Genomic DNA, 21,888 nt, shown 5'->3' on the forward strand with positions numbered 1-21,888 from the left:
GCAGCAGTACTGGAACCCTGAGCTCCCACAGAATAAACAGGAGCACCTTTTTCAACATCTTGAGTATCTAATAGCAGGAACTCACTTTCCTGCTAACTTGGCACTCAAACGTCAGTGCATTTTTCAAAGGCAATTCCTAGGTTGTTTGCCTTCTTTGCAGGGTCAGGTAATGGTCCACGTGCCTCCGGCCTCTAGCTACTATTCCAAATGGAGTCGTTGGCACTGAAAATCAAGATTCCCATTTTTTCCATTCATTTTGAGCCAATTTTGCTTCATCCAGATGATAACTGACATGCAGGATTTAAATCTAGCAGCCATCTACCATGCAGGATTTAAGTGTAGCAGCCACCTGTGTCTAATCCATGCCAACTGGCACGTTGATCTGTGTGTCATCAGCATAGGATGACACCAGAAAGCCCCAGGACTGTATCCGCCATGCCAGTGGGGTGACATAAAGGTTGAACAGAGTGGGGCTAACAGAACAGCCTTGTGGAACCCCACAGGGCAGTTGAAATGGGCCAAACCAGAGCTATTGCATTTTCTACATTTTGAGATGATGTTAGTTTTTGTGATGAATTGTTAATGGGCGCAAAGATTAAAGGGTGTCTACCAATGCCTTTTACCATAGTCTATTGTATTTGACGTAGCACAAAAATGGCTGAATGGATTTACTTGAAATTTGGCAGGATTATATATTATGATGAAGAGGTAATGACCTTTGGGTATGGCAGTTAAGTAGGATAAGGCACTTTTGCAGAATGTCCCTACATTTTGTGAAACTACCACCATGCATGGCTGTAAACGTATTTAAAGATATTTTAAAAATATAAACACATTTCTTTAAAAGTGGTAATAGGTAGGGATCTACTAGTTTCTTATTTCTAAGGTCCTAACAAAAAACACAGAAAGTGTAGTAAAAATAAATATGGCTGCCTTTTATTCTGAAAAAACAGCCATTGCTCAATTATACACTGGCTTGTTGTCGCCATGTAACATTTTATACTGTAAAGTTATCAATGTATACTATGGCCATATTATAACTAAGGCCTAGCTGTATGCATTGTATCGCATGGGCAATGGAATATTTAAGTCAGATTTGTAAAGGAATGCATGGCCCTGCATTGACTGGTAAATCTGGAGAAATGCAAGGCAATACAATTCACTGTTGAGCGTTAGTCTGCACACCATCATCTACATTGCTGCTATATTTCACATACATCCATATACCATGCCACTGTTGCCACTTCACTATATACTATACCACTCTATGCCACTTCACCCTATGCGTCTCCACTGTACGAGACTCCACTCAACACCACTCCACTCTACGCTATTACACTGTATGCAATGCCACTGTATGTCACTCGACTGGATGCTACTCCACTATATACTATTCCACTCTGGGTTATTCTACTGTATGCCTCTCCAGTCTTCTCTATTCCACTGCACGCTCCTCCACTCTAAACACTCCACTGTCCTTTATTCCACTGTATGCCACTCCATTGTACACTGCTCCACCCTATGCCACTTAAGTTTATGGCACTCTAATCTACACCACTTCATTCTACACTATTTGGTTGGACACCCCACTCCAATGTATGCATTCCAGGCAATGCTATTACACTCTGCCCCACACCACTGTATGCCACTCCAGTCTACATCACTCCTTTATATGCCTTTCCACTGTATGGTACTCTACTATACATTATTTCACTCTACACCACTCCACTGTACAACACTCCACTCTATACAATTACACTATACACAGCACTCTACAGTCCTCTTTATGCTACTGCACTGTATGCAACTCCACTCTACAACTCTTCAGTTTACGCCACTTAACTGTATGCCACTCCACTATATGCTACTTTAGTATATTCTATTCCACTTTATGCCATTTCACTGTTTATCACACCACTCTATATTGTTCTCCTGTGTGCCACTCCACTGTACGCTACTCCACTCTATGGCACTCCAGTGTGTGGCACTCCATTTTATGCCGCTTCATTCTATGCTATTGGACTGCACCCTGCTCCATACGTATGGCACCCCTCTATATGCTATTATACTCTACCCCATGCCACTGTATGGCACTCCAGTCTACATCCCTCCATCGTATGTTACTCCGCTATACACTCTACACCACTCCACTGTACAACAATTCATTCTACACTATTACACTGTACACAACTCCACTCTATGCCAGTTCATGTTATGCTATTACACTGTGTGCAACTCCAATCTACTCATCGTCAGTGAATGTCCCTTCACTGCATGCCACTCAATGATATGCTACTCTAGTACATGCTATTCCACTCTATGTCACTGCACTGTACGCAACTCCACTGTGGGGGACTTCAAGTACATTCTATTCCAGGCTATGCCACTCTACTGTATACCATTCAACTCTACACTATTCCCCTCTATGCCTGTCCACTATAAGCTGCTCAACTCTGCATCATTCCTGTGTACACCACTCCACGCCCCTCCTTTGTACGCTAGTCCATTGGAATGCCACTCCACTATATGCTATTTCACTCTACCCTACTACACTGTACACTAGTCCAGTCTACACCACTCTACTGTATGAAACTCCACTCTATACTATTCTACTCTATGCTATTACACTTTATGCTAATCTACTCTATGCTACTCTAGTTTACTCTTGTCCTCTGTGTGCAACTGCATTCTACACTTTTACACTGTATGTAACTTCACTCTTTGCTACTTTATGGTATTCTGCCTCTACTGTACGTCACTCCACTCTGAGCTATAACACTCCACCCCACCTCAAAATAGACCACTCCAGTCCAAACCACTTCACTGCACACCACTCCACTGTATACTGTTATACTATACGCTATAACACTTTACACCACTCCAGTGTTCGGTACTACCAATACACTATTACACTTTACACCGTTCCACAGTTACACCCCCATTCTCCTTAATCCACTCTATGCTTTTCCACTTTCTGCCACTCCACTGTACACTAATCTACTCTAGGTAACTTTAGTGTGCTCGCCTCCATTCTATTTAATTCCAGTTTACAAAACTTGATTACACTCTCTGCTACTCTACTATATTCAACTCCACTCTATCCACATACCTGTTCAAATTTGCACTCAACACTCAGCACTCTACTCAACTGTACAACACTGTACGAAAGAACACTCCACTCTACTGTATAAGACCCACCTTTAATATATGACAGTCTCCTTGACCCTACGCTACTCTACTTCAGTGTATCACACCCCACTCTACACTAGTCCACTGTATCCTACTCCACTCTACTTACTCCATTGTACACCACTCCACTCTACCCTATTCCAGTCTATGCCACTCAACTCTTCTACACTCCACTGTACAGTATTCCAATGTACGCCATTCCACTGTTAAGGTAATCCATTCTATGCCACTACAGTAGACCCATTCCACTCTATGCTACTCCATTATATGACACTCTCCTCTACTCTATACAACTCGCTCTATAGAAGTCTACCACACCTCATACCCTCTACAACATTCTACCCCACTCTATCCTTGTGCACTCCACTGTTCAAATCTATACTCCACTGTATGGTTGTACAGTACAATGTACGACATTCTATTCCACTAGTCAACCCTTTTCTATATGACACAGCACTCCACTGTACTGTATGGGACCCCACTCCAATTTATATCAATTTACTACCTACGCTACACCAGTACACTCCACTCCATACCAATCTACAACATACCAATACAATCTCTTGTTCTTTTTCCACACTATGTTAAGACACTTCACATGACTCTACTTGTATGAGATTTTACTTCGCTCTACGCTACATGAAACAATCCACTCTACGCAGCTCCACTTTCATACACTACTCAATGCAACTTTACTCTATTGTTTTGATTTATTTATAAATTGTATTGATTGTATTGTATTGATTTATTTATAAAGCGCATTCTGGCAAGACGCATCGAAGCGCTAAACTGGACAAGTCAACGGAAAATCAGAAGGCTCCCTACAGGAAGAATAACATGCCTATTGAGAGAAAAGCCAGTTTTTAGGATTTTTTCTGAAAATAGTGTGGGTAGCTGTTTGACGAAGCGAAATAAGTAGAGCATTCCATAGCCTTGCGGCTTCCACGGTAAAAGCTCAATCCTCCATCTAGCCCTATTACAGCGGGACACCGCAATCAAGTCTTTGGAAGAGGATCTCAGGTTTCTGGTAGGTTGGTACTGTCGAAGGGTGGACTTCAAGTATTCGCAGCCCTCTGACTGTATAGCTTTATGAGTTAGGCAGAGGGATTTGAATGTAATTCTATTATTAATAGGTAACCAATGTAGCAATTTCAAGCTGCTACTGGCAGAAGAGGACTGAGGAAGATTCAGTATAATGCGTGCCGCAGTGTTCTGAATAGTCTGCAGTTTGTTAAGGGAAGTTTGTTTAGCATTTAACAAAAGGGCATTGCAGTAATCTAATCTTGACGTGACTAGTGCCAACACAACAGGGATTCTCAGGTCATCCTCCAAAAGATGCAAGATTTTTCTGATAGTTTTCAGGGTCCAGAAACAGACTTTAATAGTTTGATTAATCTGTAGTCAAAAGAAAGAGAAGTATCAAATATAATGCCAAGGTTTTTAGCCGGGAGTCTAGGTGTTGGGCATCCCTCGCAGTCTTCTGACCACCAACTACTGTCCCAGGGAATATTATTACGACCGAAGCACATAATTACGGTCTGATCCCCATTGAATTTGAGCCAATTGCTAGCCATCCAGTTATTGATCGCTGCCATACAAAGTCGAAATTTCTCTCTCGATCCCTCCCAGTTGTGAGCTACAGGAATAATCAACTGAGTATCATCAGCGTAGGATACAATCAAAAGAGCGTACCATGCATGCTAAGGGTGCCATGTACAAATTGAAAAGAGCTGGACTAAGAGACGAGCCCTGCGGCACTCCACAAGGAAGTTAAAAGGGGGAAGCACGCTGCTCCCCACAGGACACCGTGATGGATCTGTCATTTTAGGAAGGATCTGAGTAAATTCCAAGCCTTGCCCCTCACGCCAGCCTGATGTAGGCGCCGGAGCAGGATGAGGCGAGAGATGGTGTCAAAGGCAGCAGACAAATCAAGTAGGACTAGAATGGTACCTTCTCCCATGTTCTCTCTTCTGCAGATTATGTCAGATGTGGAAATTAGAGCTGATTCTGTGCTGGGCGCACAACGGAAACCATGTTGGGACAGATCCAACCTTCCGTTTGCTTGAAGAAAATCAGCAAGTTCCATGTTGAGGTGTTTTTCTAGCATTTTGGCTAGGATGGGTAAGACTGAAATCGGGCATAGATTAGAAAAGTCTGCAGCATCTTTACCAGGTTTTTTAGTAAGAGGAATGACCATAGATTCTTTCCAGTTCACAGGGAAACAACCTTTCAGCAGAACCTCCGCAAACACAGGTTCCAACGCAGCAGCAATAAGGGTAGGAGCTAATTTTAAAATATGCGGTGGGCAAGGATCGTTGGGAGAGCCGGATTTAACCGACAGCAGAAGTTCTACAATTTTATTGAAAGAGAGAGATTGAAAGCTATGTAATTGGTTTCCCTGGTTAGAGTGAGATATAGCCTCCTCCCTGTTCTCCTCTAAGTCTAGGCGGGAAGACCTAAAATCTATCTGCAGATTGGCAATTTTGTTTAAAAAAAAGTCAGCTACCTTTTGACAATGCAGAGGGGAGTTCTCTGGAATAGGAGTGGCCGTCAGGGCACGTACTGTTTTAAACAGTTCTTTCGGGACATTGATCGCCTCTCTAATGGCTTTAGAATAATATTTCATTTTAGCTAACCTAATGGCCGACTTATACTTTTCAAGAGTGCATCTAATTTTGGCTCTTTCCAATTGAGTTTTTCTTATTATCCATTTACTCTCCTGCCTGCGATAAACTCTTTGCAGATTTTTAAGATCCTCTGAGTGCCATGGCGCAGAAGGGGATCGCTGTTCTTTAGGGGTTGCCAAAGTCTGAGGAGCTAACGAGACAATAGCAATTCTCAATCCAAGGTCAAAGATCTCTAAATTGGTGCGGTTAGTCGCTTTCGCCTGTGCCCAGCCATATTCAAGTGCCTGGGGTAAATTAGTCACGTTAATTTTGTGCCATGGTCTTTTTAATGCAGCTCTAATGGGCAATTTGGGGGCAAGGTCAGGACTAATTAACTTAATAGATAGCAGATAATGATCCATCCAATCCAAAGCCCTATTGTCATATCTAGAGATCAGTTCTGATCTCGTAAAGATAGCGTCAAGCATATGGCCCGCCTCATGGGATGGAGAAGTGACTCCAAGATGCCAGTCCAAACTCTGCATGTAGCTAGTGAAATCTATTATGGCTGGATCAGATGAGTCTTCTAGATGTAAGTTAAAATCGGCTAGAACAATAGCATTCTTTGCTAGAATCAACGATTTAATGATTGAACACTCTACTACACTGTATGCCACTCTCCAACACTTTACTCCTGTCTATATTCCTTTACTCCATTGTACAATAGTGTATTATACTGTTTGCCACTGTACATCAACCTACTCCACTATACTCTATGATACTGTAGACAACTATTCAACATTGTATGGAACTCTTCATATGCCACAGCACCCCAGTTTGCTCCACTATACTCAGACACAGTACTCTACTTTACTCCGCTACTCCACTGAACACCACTTCACACTACACTGCTCAATGCCAATGTACTCCATACCACTGTATGTGAAGCCTCCGTATCACTGTACCACACTCTACAACACTATACTGTACACCACTCAATTCTACAAAAATCAACTAGACTGTATACCACTATACAACTTGCTGCTCCAGTTAAGTATATTTCACTCCACTACATGAGACACCATGCCAATACACAGTATATCAATTTACTATAATGTATGCTATGCTTCTACACTCTATTCTCCTCCACTGGATTCCAGTCTACAATACTCCAGTCTATGACAATAGCCTTTTCAACACTCTCCTTTCATGCACTGTATGAGACTCAACATAACAACTCTCCACTTGTGACACTGGACTCTATGATTTTAAATAGATTTTTATTAAAAAATAAAAACAAAAAACATTGAAATGCAAAAAAATAACATTGAAGCTTAGTTATAGTTAGAGAAACTTATTTTTGATATACAAACCAAGTTTAAACTGCAGAAACTTTAAAAATTCTAAAGTCAAAACGTTCATTTACAATTCATCCATCACCTTCACATTATTGACACACTCTTTTCAGCTTGCTAACCAGACAGCACTAACAATAACTCACCACTCTACCATGCACTGTGTTGTGACAAATAATGTCTTCCAAGAAGTTCTAAGCTTTATTATGAATGCTATGGTTTCACATGCTATAAAGTCTGTAGCATGCAAGGATACAACCAGTTCATGGAAAGGGCATGAGTCATAATTAACGTAGTGTGGTGATTGAGGTGACAAGACTGTGTTCGAAGGTACACGTCTTATTGTAATTTGAAAATGGTGCGTAGATTATAAATTTAAGATATAAAATCCTAACTTCACAATTTTTAATGTTTTTGTATTAGATGATGGGTCTGTATAGAATGAATACATGTTGTATTTATAACGACAGATTATCCTTGACCTTTGTTTTTTACATTGTATTTTAATATTTTTTATTTTTTAATAAAAATGTATTTCAAACAGTGGTTTAGAGTATCATTGATTGGAGTGTCGTAAGGTGGAGGGTAGTACAGCAGAGTGAAGGATAGTGTCTTGGAGTCTATTGTCATAGAGTGGAGTATTGCTGAGTAGAATAGAGTCGAGTTGAGTAGAGTGGAGTGATACAATGCAGCGTACAGTGAAGTAAAGTGTTACACAGTGTAGTGGAGTGGTATGTTTTATCAGGGAGTGGAGTGTCGGATGGTGGAGAGGTGTGCTGTCCAGTGTAGTGGAGTTTCGAACAATAGAGCTGAGTATTGTGTGGTAAAGTGTAGTCAACAGAAGTGTCATGAAATGGAGTTTGGTGGAGTGGAGTGTCATCGAGCAGAATGTCGCAGAGTGGTATAGAATGTAGCAGAAGAATGTATAACAACAAACGTCATTACCAGGTATGCCTTTTCCACACATCCATTGCCACGCAATGCCATTATCATGCATTGCCTTCACCACGCAGCTCTTCATCAATCATTTGTCTTTACCACACATGCACTTACAATGAAATAGTAAGTACATATTATGTAAGTGAATGTATATAACTGTAGTTATATGTTATATAAGATATAATATATAGTTAAACTTATTTGTTTTGTGGATAGAAAATGTTGTATTATTCATTTTAGAAAGTGGAATGCAGATATTGACTTATTTACATGCAACCTAACAATTAGAACTATTTGAATGCCACAATAGGGCCTTAATTACAAGGGGCAGGTGAAATTTCAATACACTTGGTAGCTTCTGTTACTACACACTCTGGAATCTTGAACTTTTTACTACTGCAATTTACCAGGGGAACATGCCTGTAATTCACAGAACATGCAGACATTGGTGGAATAAGCATAAAAACCAGTGATAGAATTTCCCCCAAACTTTAATAGACCCTGACCTTTGCTTCCAGCAAATTCTGAACTCCCTTAGTGTCAGAATTTATTCGGTGAGATAAACATAACACGACTAATGAACGAAATGTAATAACAGCTTTACAGTAGCTTATTTTATATCTGAACTATATTATTGAAATAGGGAAGAGAAAATATACTGTTTAAATTAATCTACTTATAAGTGAAACACTTCAAAAATATAAAATATATGTATCAGTAAGTGGATCTAAAGTTAGCAAATACAAGATTTTGTTAACTCTTGTGAATCAAATCAGTGCCAATGTCTGCCAAATTTACTAGTTAAAGTTGTTAGCAAAAACAATGGTAGAACTATTTCAGAATAATGTAGTTACCATGATGGTATATCTGGATATCTGCCATGCTATTAAAAGTATTATTATTATTATTATTATTATTATTATTATTATTATTATAATAATAATAATAATAATAATAATAATAATAATAATAATATTTGTCATCACATGTAGTGACATATTTACTTCCAAATTATTGAAACCAAAAGTAGTGTCCAGGAAATTTACCTCATGGACTCTGCATGATTCCAGCCACCTACTCCAATGATCGCTAAGACACAGGAACAAATGGTCATATAGTTGTGGCATCTCTTATCTCAGACCTTTTAAGAACAAGTAAGCCAACTCCAGGAAGGAATTAATCAAATCTACCCAAGCACTAAAACAGTTGAGGCTGATCTTTTTTTCCTGGCACAGATCTGGCTTGCATGTAGATTGCATCCAGGAACCAGAAAAAGCCATTTCTCCTTGAACAGGAAGGTCAATACACTTTTTACCTTATCCCTATGTTGTGCTGGTATACAAAATCTTTGCAGAAAGCACATTTCATAGTATAGCTTTCATGCACAACGTGTAGACATAATCATGTAGCAGATAATCATGGTGAAGTCAGAGGCCTCAATGATGGGAGACTGCATGGATATACCAGCAGTGCTGTTATTTATGTCTCCTGTGATGGATGTAAAAGAGGCTGTTAGTTACTACGAACGTCCAGTCTCAGCATAGAATATCATCAACAAGTATTGCCATTCATCCCAGACAATGGGAGTAAACATGTGTGTACCTCAATTTACTCACTCTCTTATGGGTTATAAAATATTGGTCATAGAGTGTCCCGGGAGGTCTAGAAATCTGAGGCCCCTGGGCAAATAAATGGCAAAGCAGACCAAAAAACACAAATTAGAGGCAGCATCTTTTAATGGATTATTTCAAATGAATTAACTTTAGCGTGGGGATGCCTCTACAAGATATGGATCCACTTTAGTATACTGGACCCCTTCCCACCTTTCTTTGTATTGTAAACAAATACAGCCATAACAAGATTTCGAACAGCTTCTCTATATCGATGAAAGCTATGTCTGATAGTTTATCTGTGGTAGGGAGCTGGTTCATACATGGAAAAGGCCTCTGAGGTGAGAGGAAGTGTTCCAGCCAGGAATAAAACTGCAGTGATCGGAATGCACCAAATTTATCATTAGGCCCTGTACCCTGTTTTCCAATAGTTAACCCAAGATTTTACTATCAGTGTTCAGTAAGGAGAATGGTCCATATGATTGTACATTAGTAAGATCTTGCCCCTGTTTGGGCAATCCCCTACTCCCTGCCTGTAGGCATCCATATGCTTATTCAGTAATTTCAGAGCCAGTTTTGTCTTAAGTGTTACTACTATCTCTTCTGCAATAATGGGTGCCTCTAGGGCAAGTATCCAAATCTCTGTGAGGTGTGGGAGGTGAATATAATCTAAGACGCCTTGACTATCTAGTGACTGTTGTTCCTAAGTGGGGGGTATAAATTTTCACAACAACTGGAATATATTGCATTGATCTCTTTCTGAGTGTGCACTAGTTCCCCACTATGAACACGGGCAGCACACACTGGAGTGGCACCTAGTTCTGAATGGGGTAACCATGCCAGCAACCATCCATCTTTGTCTCCCTCATCATGCTGTGTAGCCACATACTCCTGATAGCCATATTCCTCAGATTATTAAGAAGAGCATCATGGCTTTGCTGGGTGTCAACTAGACCTGGTTTCTGATTTGCCTCTAAAACACCCCTTTTCCCACTCATATATCTGAGTTTCAGAAATTCCCGCATGTAATGTCTTTTTCACTCAGGCAGATTATTGCTTATTCTGATCTTGTATAGTCACTGCTCCTACAAAACTTAATTTATTTCCTCCTAATGCTGTTCTGGCCACCACTCATACTGCTGCTTTGCCAATTTCCACTCCTAGAGATTTTTTCGAGCTGCATGAGTCTACCTCTAAGAAACCAGGAAAGACACTAAGCATTGTTCCCTCTCTGATATCAGCTTGAGCGTTTCCAAGAACACTACCCTAAAGGACATGGAGAGAGATATGTTATACTGTTATTATTTCCCCCACCCTCATTTTCGCTCTTTTGTAGGGTCATACCAAATTCAAATTCACATTATCTCATATGCGAACCAAGAGAAAGTAGGAAAGAGGCTGGTCATTGAATGTTGTTCTGTTCTTCACATGTGCTGCATTTCCAAGCTGCTTCCCCTCACCATTAAACACCCCAGGGAAATAGCTGGGTTATTCTTTATATTTTAATGTGCTTAGTTCCACACTCTCTTCCTTGTAGCAAAGGATTTTACCCAAATGTATCCTACATATTAAATATGTTTTTCAGTACCTGGAATTGTGTTCCTTACCATATTTTAATATGACTGCTGCAAAGGCACAAATTCATCTAAACAGTTCTTCCAAATTGTAATCAATATTTATTGACAAACCATTCTCACCTTCCGTTATAATATTGTAACATGCGCAGCTGTTTTTACTATTTGTATGATTTTAGCCAAAAAGTAAAAAATCTAACACATAGTAAGAGACAACATTCTGCCCCAACAAATTAAGAGGTATAGCAGATAGTGATGTGATCAACTGACAAATTAAGTTTCCCAATCAGCTTTGAAAAACAGTAATATGAGTATGTCCAGTTAAGAATCCAAATACAATCCCAACTTAAATGCAATAGTATTTGAAATTGAACTATATTGTTTTTTAGAAACATTAGAAATGTTTTACCAGTGACCTTTTTAACTCTACATAGTAAAACTAATCCTTCAAGTTCATAGCACTTCAAACTTAAAGTTCATACAGTCAATTTGAGAAAAGAATTACATTCTAAATCAGGACATGTTTAGCAAACCCACCAATTTTTTGACAGACTAACCAAAGGGTAGTACTTCCATTGAGCACAACCAGGAATGCTTGGCAAGCATACTAGAATATAATATTCTCCTTGTATCCTTAAAACTGTTTGGAAAATGACCACCACAACAAAATATTTATGAGCAGGAAACCTTGATTGTTTCATAGTGCATCATCATCACAGGAAGACAAATGATCATCCTTGTGTTAATCAAAAAGCATTTGCAAATGTGTTAATACATTCCAAATAATGCAATAACATGTTAAAGAATTATTAAAAATACATATGTGCACTTGTATAGGTACTCACTCATTGCAAACTTTGGAGGATTGTCGTTAACATCAGTTAATGTTACTGTCACTGTTGTCGTCCCAGAAAGTCCACCCATGTGACCGCCCATATCTTTTGCTTGTATAACAACAAGATATTCCTCTCTGGCTTCTCGATCCATGTTTGAAAGGGCTGTCTTAATGATTGCTGAAATAAGATTCAAGACAAATCGTAACAAGTTTAATTTGGTAGATAATAGGCTACTGCAAGCCTTAGGCTCACTTACATTAAATATAAATGACCTTAAAATTGTCTTGGCAACTATAGACACAATAATAAAAACTCCTTTGCTCATTAATAAAAATCTTAATTAAAGGCACCATTATGTTGCTTAAGTGTAGATAACAAAATATTATTCAACTTCTTTCAAATCCAATCAACAGTTTTTTTAATTACCAATTTGCTTCAAAAGTGTCACATTGTTCCTCACTCTGGGGAGGATAAAGGCCTTCATTATCCGTGATTGATTATTTACCAGCTGTGCCCATGCTCATAGCTACTGATACCAGGGTAGTGGTAAATTTAGGGGTAACAAGGTATCAGGGATAATGAGTGAATTCCTGACGTTACACCTACAAATGAGAAATTATTGCTGCAAACTGAAATGCCTGAATCTACTGGTATTTCTTCACTCCACCTGGAGTTTCTCTCCATTATTTTGATTAACTCGATAACCTGGAATTCTATCTAGGTGAGTAACTTTAGTTTGTAGCCCACCAGGTGGTAGTCATTCTTCCATGACCCTATCAATAACTCTACAGGTATCTACTTTATTCCTCACTCACTGTTGCTTAACTAACTCTGTTAAGGAGCCAACTATTGCAGAGTTCAAAGGGTAGAACACTATAATGGAGACAATTTATATTAAGGGGATGATTTATGTGTAGGTCTTGCTTGAGACTTGAAGGAAATTTAAAACAGTGGATGAAAACCATTTGCCGTTTTCAGTCTGTTTGGGAAGTCTAATTCTGTATGCCTTTTTCAATCGAAATTCTTTAAAGTATGCAGTTGTATCTGATTTCGTAAGTGGCCTCTAAGGATGAATTTCTATGGGAGTATAAGGAGCAGTCAAATAAATGAGGCACTTTTCAGGTGATGGCCCACACAGTCATATTTCTGAAGCTATTCACAACCATTTAAAATGACACTTCTGTAAATTGAGCAGAAAGTGTTGAAAAGTCAGAGAGCAGCCCCATTTTCCAAAAGGGTTTGAGGGAAGTCGTTATGCAGTAAAATGTTTTCCACATGAAGTAAAAGTAAAAATATTGCTTTAAAATATCACAATTCACAAACTCTTTGCATTAGAGAGTTTGATAATTTAACACATCTAGGATTAGAGAACACAGTAACATGCCACCGAAGTTATACATATTATGATTTATTCTTGAATGCACATATTGATTTTGTGGATCTGGTTATGTGGATCTGGTAGCTGCTTACAAATATGTACACTACGCAGAAAATACTAGTGAGGACACTAGAAAAAAAATGTCTGAGAATTGGCTTTCTAAAGTAAGCATAAACCAAGTTATGAGTCTGTCTATAAATTGTCCTTAGAGAAGACATAGGGCCTTTCACAAATGTAACAGATATCCTGTCTGCCTTGTTAAAAATGCAGTAGGACATAATTCACTTCTAATAAGGTGGATGCAATTTCTGTCAGTTTTATGAAGGAGTACCGTTTTGCCAAATTCGAAATCATACCTAAAGAGTGCATAATAAACAAAAATAAGACACAGATTTAGTACTTAGATTTTAGCAGATTTCTAATGTTTTAGGAATGCACAAAGGTTTCAAGAGTACTCCTTAAAAGCTGAGACTGATTCAGTTTTTTCTGTGTACAAAAATGCAGTGGGAAGGTAGATGGAACAGAAAGGCCCTAAGTCTAGTTGTGGCCATATTTTTAAGGACCTTTGTAGTTTAGTGAAGACTCACTGAGGGACAGCCCTGGATGGGGACAATAATACGGGGGAAAAGAGGCATACTTTCTTTAAAAAACACATCTCCTGTCAGTTGAATCAGTAAATCAGGTGAAAGTAGAAATTGTTGTAGCTGGACACAAGTGTATACACTGGAATGGTTTAGAACTTCTAGAACGTTCGAAGGGTCTTATTTTAAAAATGTATTTCTTGTTTGCTGCTTAATTGTGCAAGGAAGGACACTGTAGCCTAGCAGCAGCCTCAGCTTGCAAAAGATTTCAGCCACCTGTTTATGGAACGTTTAAATGATCTTTATACCTGCACTTATTATACTTCTGTAGAACATTACACTGCCAAACTACTGATAATATCACGATCATTCCTATGGTTCATTTCAGGAACAGAACGATTATCACTAAAAATACTCTATTTGGTGTAGCTCGAATTAAAAAATCGAGAACACGAAAAATAGATCATGAAATTCAGTTTAGGAATTAAATTAAGCAATTTAAAGAAATGTGATGGAATTTTCCCACTGTGCATTACTCAACCATAATTGTGACTCTGCAGTCACGAGGTCAAATTGTATTAAATAGGAAATGGGGCATGTTGCAGTGAATCTATCAATGTTCTTTTTTAAATGTATTTAATATTTCTTACCGGCAGAAAGTGATAATAAATGCCTGTGTCTGAAAATAGAGGCAAATATGATAAAATACTCAATCATCCTTAACATAAGTCAAGCGCAAGAACTGCCCAGTGAAATCTAATTCACCAGAACAGTTTTTGTTGTTGTTGGCTTTTTTTTTAACAATAGTGCTCTGGGTTTCTTTCTCAGGCAAAGGAAACAACATCTCCATCCAGATCCGGAAAATCACAGAGAAATCACTGGAGGACAGTGAACAGTGCTTAAGTCATTCACAGTAACTGAAATATACTAAATGATTTGGAAGTGCAGATAAAAAAGTTATTTTATATATAGAGACCTTTAGCAAATTGTATTTGTCTTTATTCTAAAAACGCTATGTCTTAATGAGGACAATTATCGGACTAGACAGAAGTGATAAACACCTGCATCTGTTATTCATTAAACTCTGACCTGGAAGGAAATTGAGTTGAATGCTTTCTTAAATAATTCTCTTATGAGACGTGGAGCACTGTTGGTTGGGTTCTGTCCTCAGAGTTTGGGTGTTGTACACAAGGTGACTGACTCACTACTATGTTTCATTGGTGAAACAAACGTTCCTTAGGAGGTTGTGGATCAGTGGCAGGGGAGCAGTGAAGCACCACTTGTTGCAGGTATCCAGGTGCGTTGTGCTAATTGTTGTGGTGTGCAGTGCACTCCCCTAAAATTGACCAGTGTAAAACTTTCCGGGCTGATTTACTGAGACTGCATCATGCAAATTAGATTACAGAAATGCAATGTACAGCTTTGTAAGGTTTTTAACCGAAAAAAGTACTTTGAGACAGAAACGCAATCTACTACTGCACAAAACATGCACATGTGTATTAAACAGCAAATATTAAGGCCCGTATTTATACTCCGTTTGCGCCGAATTAGCGTCGTTTTTTTCGACGCAAATTCGGCGCAAAACTAACGCCATATTTATACTTTGGCGTTAGACGCGTCTAGCGCCAAAGTATGAAGAAAGAGCGTCATTGTTTTGCGTGAACGCCTTCCTTGCGTTAATGAGATGCAAGGAAGGCGTTCCCGTCTAAAAAAATGACGGCGACGCAAATGCGTCGTATTTATACTCCCGGGCAAAAATCACGCCCGGGAGGTGGCGGGTCAAAAAAACCCGCATTTGCACCTGAATTTAACGCCTGGGTCAGGGTAGGCGTTAAGGGACCTGTGGGCTCAGAATGAGCCCACAGGTGCCCTCCCCTGCCCCCAGGGACCCCCCCTGCCACCCCTGCCCACCCCAGGAGGACACCCAAGGATGGAGGGACCCATCCCAGTGAAGTACAGGTAAGTTCAGGTAAGTATAATTTTTTTTATTTTTTTATTTTTTTTGTGGCATAGGGGGGCCTTATTTGTGCCCCCCTACATGCCACTATGCCCAATGACCATGCCCAGGGGACACAAGTCCCCTGGGCATGGCCATTGGGCAAGGGGGCATGACTCCTGTCTTTACTAAGACAGGAGTCATGAAATGGCGTCTGGGCGTCGAAAAAATGGCGCAAATCGGGTTAAGACGATTTTTTAGCGTCAACCTAACTTGCGCCATTTTAAGATGCCCTAACGTCATTTTTTCCCAACGCCGGCGCTGCCTGGTCTACGTGGTTTTTTTCCACGCACACCAGGCAGCGCCGGTCTGATTGCGCCGTCTAACGCCATTCCATAAATACGGCGCCCGCATGGCGCTTCAGAATGGCGTTAGACGGCGCAAAATTTTTTGACGCTAAACTGCGTTAGCGCAGTTTAGCGTCAAAAAGTATAAATATGGGCCAAAGTTCTATGCAGGAAGTTGCAGCCCTTCTCTGTGCTTAGCAGCACTTTTGCGAATGTCCGCCACAGAATGTATAGTATTTTTTATTTCTGTCGACCATCCCCCTGCCAATATTTGTTAATTTGAGGAAGAACAGCAGACTTTGGCAGATTACATAGAGTCAGACAGCCAGCGCCAGACTGACCATTTATTTCCATTGGGCATTTTCCTGCGTTACTTGAGGCCATGAGGACTGAGTACTTCTATGGTGCACCCAGTAGTGGCTGGTATGTACGGAGAGTGGTGGGGCGGACAAACGGGCGGGTAATTAAATAAATAAAGGAAAAAGTCACTTACCTTCCTGGCTTGCGTAACAACGCCCTCCTTACGCTGGTGTTCCAGTCTTCTCTCCCTTAATCAATCCTCGCACTGCTCTCATGCTGTTAACCAGCATGAACGAAGCACAAGGATTGAAGAGAGCGGCCTCTCTCGGTGCTCATAAGAGCACTAGAGACCTGTGCTTTCTCTAACACAGCTGTCTTAGACAGCCTTAGACAGCTGGGTTACAGATGTGCATGTTTGCCTGGCCGTTGCAAGACAGCTGGCAATAGGACCATGCACACTTTAAACATAAGTGCACAGCTCCCTGCTGCCACACAGCAGCAATTGCACCGCCCGTCCTGACACTCTGTTCAGGGCAAGTCAGTGAAAAATCAAATGTTAATAAATAAACGTTATTACCATTTTATTTTTCATCTCTGGGGCTTTTCTAGCGCATTTTTAGTGTGGCAATGCTCCTCTGCTATAATGGAGGAGCCACTGCTGGGGGCACAGTAATGTTCTCCAATACCCAGAGTCATTTGTAGAAGGGTCAAAGCAAGGTAGGCTTGTGAGGGGTGGAGCGAGAGAGAGAGAAAGGGAGATATAATGAGAATTGATGGATGAAGAGAAAGGGAAAAGAATGCAAAAGAGCATATTTCAACATTTCTGCCAGGGCTACTGTTAGTTTCCAGTTTGACCCTGTAGGAAGTACCGTCAAGGAGCAATAAATAAAGCAGTGATTGTTAATACAACCTTACTCCATGTTATAGCTCAATTGATTTTCCTGAAGATTCTTTTTGTATTGCTTGTGAGAAAACAGGGCTGATTGCAGAGGCCCCTTAACTTTTTGCCCCCATTTTTCACTTTTTGCTGGTGTTTTCCTGACTCTAATAGGGCCCTGGGCACTGCTTACCAGTCCCAGGGCCTGTGTCATGTGTAAAATGAGTAGGCTAATTATAATTGGCTATGTCAACCTACCTGTAAGTCTCTAGTATATGGTAGGACATGTAGATTTAGGGACCACAGCATAGGTAGTGCACTCATTTATGCACTGCTGAGGTTCCCAGTGCCATTTTAAAGGCAGGCCTGCCTTGCTGGCTGCTTTTAAAATGAAGTGATATGCAAACTCAACTTTGGAATTAAAAAGTATTTCCAAAATCTTAATCAACCTTATTTTTACATATAGGTCACCCCTAAGGTGTTCCCTATGTGCCTCTAGGGTTGGGTGCCATGTAACTATAAGCAGGGACCTCATAAAATAATTTTATAAGCCCTGGTGAGGTGAAGTAGCCAAATTCGTATTTCCCTCACTGTAGTGAATGGCCTCCATAGGCTCAAATGGGGAGACTTTATTTTAATTAATAAAGTTCCCTTAAGTGTCAGATACTTTATGTTTGGTATCAAATTATTTGTTATAATAAATCTCACAACTTACAATTGTTGGATTTAATATACCTAGTTCAGGTAAAGAGTTTTAAAACTCAACCTGAAAGTTGCCAGCTTCAGCTCTATAGTGCCCTTCTCTAATTGGCCAACCTCTTGATGAGGTGTGAAGTGGCCCGGGCTGAACACAAAGGATGAACCTGGGAGAGGAGATATGCCTCAGCAGATGGGAAAGCTGGAATTGGGGAGGGCGGCCAAACGGGTCTTCAAAGGCAAGGAAGAACATTTGGAGGTGCCCAGTACCTCCCTCACATCCTGCAACCCCAGAAAATTAGGTGGCCTCTTGATTAGATTAGAAGAGGTCAGGAGATGGGTGTTTTTTGGATTTGTAGCCACACCAGTGGGTGGGCTGAGCCAGATCTAACCTCCAAAAATGTTGGATTTTTGAGGAATGTTGCTCCCTGGGATTGATTCTTGTCACACTTCCCAGGAAGTGGCCATCAAAGGGGGAAGGAACCTGCCTCTGATTGGAGACACAGGACCCCCCTGTTTTTCACCCAGGAGCATGGATAAATATGGCAGAGCTGCACCCATACCTCAGATCTCTAAAAGGAACAAAACGAAGAAGAAGGACTACCCTGCTGGACCCCTGACCTGCACCTGGACACTGCACCAACTGTACACTTGTGGTTCACCACTAAAAGGAGTTTGCCTGTCTTCTACTGCTTCAAGAAGGGACTCCCTATTTGCTATAGGTACAAAAGGAGCTTCCCCAGTTTCCCTTACATCGAGTCCTGCAAACAGAGCCAAGCTGACCAGTGTCCAGTGGTCATTTGAAGAATCTGACCAGGTGCATTCTGGAAATTGTAGTCCCAACTCCCAAGGAGCAACTCAGAGCTTCTGGAACCTTGGATCAAGTTGTGGACACTTGAAGGCCCCAAAAAGGATCTCTGGAAGAAGATCCAGAAGTTTGGAGATGTTTGGAGAAACTCCATAATTTGAAGAGGTGCATTGTGGGAGCTGTAGTCCCTGGCCACATGAGGCAAACCTGAGCATCTGAACCCATGGCTGGTGCTATGGACCACTTTCCTGAATCAAGAAACACTTTTGAAAGTAAGTGTAACAGTGTACCTCGTGGGTAGCCTGATCTGTGGACTTCGTCCCTTTCCAGTGTCACCTTTTTTTAACCCTTTGAGCGCTAGTTGCTTCTATGTGCTAGAAAACATTAATTCTTTAAAAATTAATTTCTCTGATTCCCCTTATCTGATTTTAATCATTTTGGTGTAATTTTAAAGATAAAAATATAATCTATTTTTATACATTGTTGGTGTTGGATTTTTATTGTATTTTGTGTTTTACTTATTTACTTTTTGGGGATTTTTAAATGCTTTACACACTTGTCTCCTAAGTTAAGCCTTGTTGCTCATTGCCAAGCTACCAAGGGTTGAGCTGGGTGTAATTTATTGAGACCTAACAGGACCTAAGTGGAGGTTAGGGGCCTGTTGGTGAGTGTAGGTACTTAGCTGCCCTTACCAATAATCTACTTTCCAACAAAGCTTTAATGGAGTAATTTCACCAGACCACTCCTCTAGCTTGCTTTTAACTTTTAAGGATTGTTTTTGCTGCCCTTATACCCCCTCAACTGCTCTGCCACACATTGTTTTAAAGACCTGGTAAAGGAGGATGTGGTTATAGCTGCATAACCATAAGAAATAAGAAAATATATTAGTGCCCAAATTATTCTAAGCATTCAGGCACCATTTACGTGCATACTAATTTTTCTGGCAGAAATCACAATCAACACTGGCATGTATGAATTTGAAAGATGTATACTCTTTCCTCCATGTCACCCCAAAATGGAATGTGCGCCACAAAGCGACTATACATTACCCAAGATACCAATGTGAACACTGTCTGATTGCAAATGTTTCACCACAGTACTTGATATTGTTTAATTATTTTAAAACAGATTAAACAAACTATAAAAATATGATGGAAAAACATGGCCACTGTCTGGAGTTCCACTCTGCATACTGTGAGTTCATGGCTAATGAATTATAGCTATCAAGTGCCCACCAATCAGGGCACCAACGTTTTAATAAGCCACCAAATCATTTACCAAATTCATGACACTAATCAGTAATACAGCTTTAAGCCCTATAATTTATTTACACATTGTTGTTGATTTGCAATCTGTAAGTTAAAGACAATTGTACAAACCAATTGTGTAGAAATCATCTCTCTGTCCCAGTATATTATAAAATCTCCTTGTATTTTGTACTCAAGTACACATATATTAGTAGCTTTAGAAGAACATTTGATAGGATGAGTTCAAAGACATTACTATTGTTTTTTAAAAGAATGTAGCATCTTGTTAAAAATTAGTATCAAATGGTGCTTGAAGGAATAGTCAAATCTCATGACATCTCTTAAGGTAATTGGCGTATAATTATAACAGAAGAGAGTTTTTAATTATAGCATGTTCGCCATATATTAATGGCTACCGCAGAGAATGGTTGTGAAAAATACATAGTTAACTGACAGTAATTTGTCAAACACTGTCATTAATACAAAGGCCAGTGCCACTCTCCTTGGAAATAAGGGACCGTATTGTGACTACAATCTACTTCTGTCCCCACAGTTCCAGGTACAAATTGTGGCAAAAATGTATTTCTGTCTCCACATTATATGGAGCAATTTATGGCCACAGTGACCTTGAATCCTTGCAGATGCTTGGCAGACTGTGGCAATTAGGCACAGAGAAAGACATGGAAACATACGGAGATGGTAAAGCAGAAAAAGTGGTAAGAGACAGAGAGAAAAGAGGCAGAGTAAGTCAGGGAGAGAAAGAAAGACAGAGAGAGTTACAGAATGATTGGGAGAGACAGAGAAAGAGCATTTCTCTAAACTTCATCACGTAGACCATATTACATTCCTTCTGAACATAAGTAGTTTCCTAGTTCGGAAGCTATGAAATCAACTTCGTCTCCTATGCCAATGACGCCCAACTCATCCTCTACCTATCCAACTAACCCAACACAGCCAGATACAACCTCCGCAAATGCATAGGAGCATTAGCCAACTGGATGAAAAACAGCTGCCTCCAACTCAACACAAACAAGACAGAAGTTCTCATCATGAGCCCACAACCCGATGCATGGAATGGCTCATAGTGGCCACCCACGTTCGGAAACCCGCCCACCCCCACGAACCAAGCCCAAAACCTCAGGATCATCCTGGACTCCAAACTCAACATGGACCACCAAATCAGCTCAGTCACATCTACCTGCTTCCACACCCTCCGCCTTCTGAGCAAGACCTTCAAATAGATCCCCTTGGAACACAGAAAGACTGTCCCACATGCCCTTATCACAAGCAGACTAGGCTACGGCAACTTCCTCTATGCCGGGAACAACAAGAAGCTCACCGGCCAAGTACAGAACATCCAGAATGCCGCTGCCAGTCTGGTCTTTGACCCGCCCCGACACTGCCACATCTCTCAGCACCTGCAAACACTTCACTGGTTTCCAATAGAAAAAATAATCACCTTCAAGATCCTTATCCACGACTACAAATCCCTTCATGATACTGGACCAGTCTACCTGAACAGCTGACTAAATTTCCACGTATCCCACAGAAACCTCCGATCAGCCCGGCTGTCCCTTGCCGAAGTACCCTGCATCAGGAAATCAAGAAC

The 21,888-nt window shown here is 40.4% G+C and overlaps 1 protein-coding gene across 3 annotated transcripts in view; it reads right to left on the minus strand.

Moving 5' to 3' along the window:
• The window catches only part of CDH8 (cadherin 8), a 1,003,344-nt gene that overhangs the window by 359,928 nt on the left and 621,528 nt on the right, over nt 1–21,888 (minus strand). For all 3 annotated transcript variants that reach the window (XM_069217048.1, XM_069217049.1, XM_069217050.1), the window contains exon 5: nt 12,119–12,286. In XM_069217048.1, the coding sequence (XP_069073149.1) occupies nt 12,119–12,286 (168 nt within the window). The remainder of the gene's footprint in view (nt 1–12,118; nt 12,287–21,888) is intronic.

Source organism: Pleurodeles waltl, chromosome 12 (genome assembly GCF_031143425.1).
Source record: "Pleurodeles waltl isolate 20211129_DDA chromosome 12, aPleWal1.hap1.20221129, whole genome shotgun sequence".
Classification (NCBI taxonomy): domain Eukaryota; kingdom Metazoa; phylum Chordata; class Amphibia; order Caudata; family Salamandridae; genus Pleurodeles; species Pleurodeles waltl.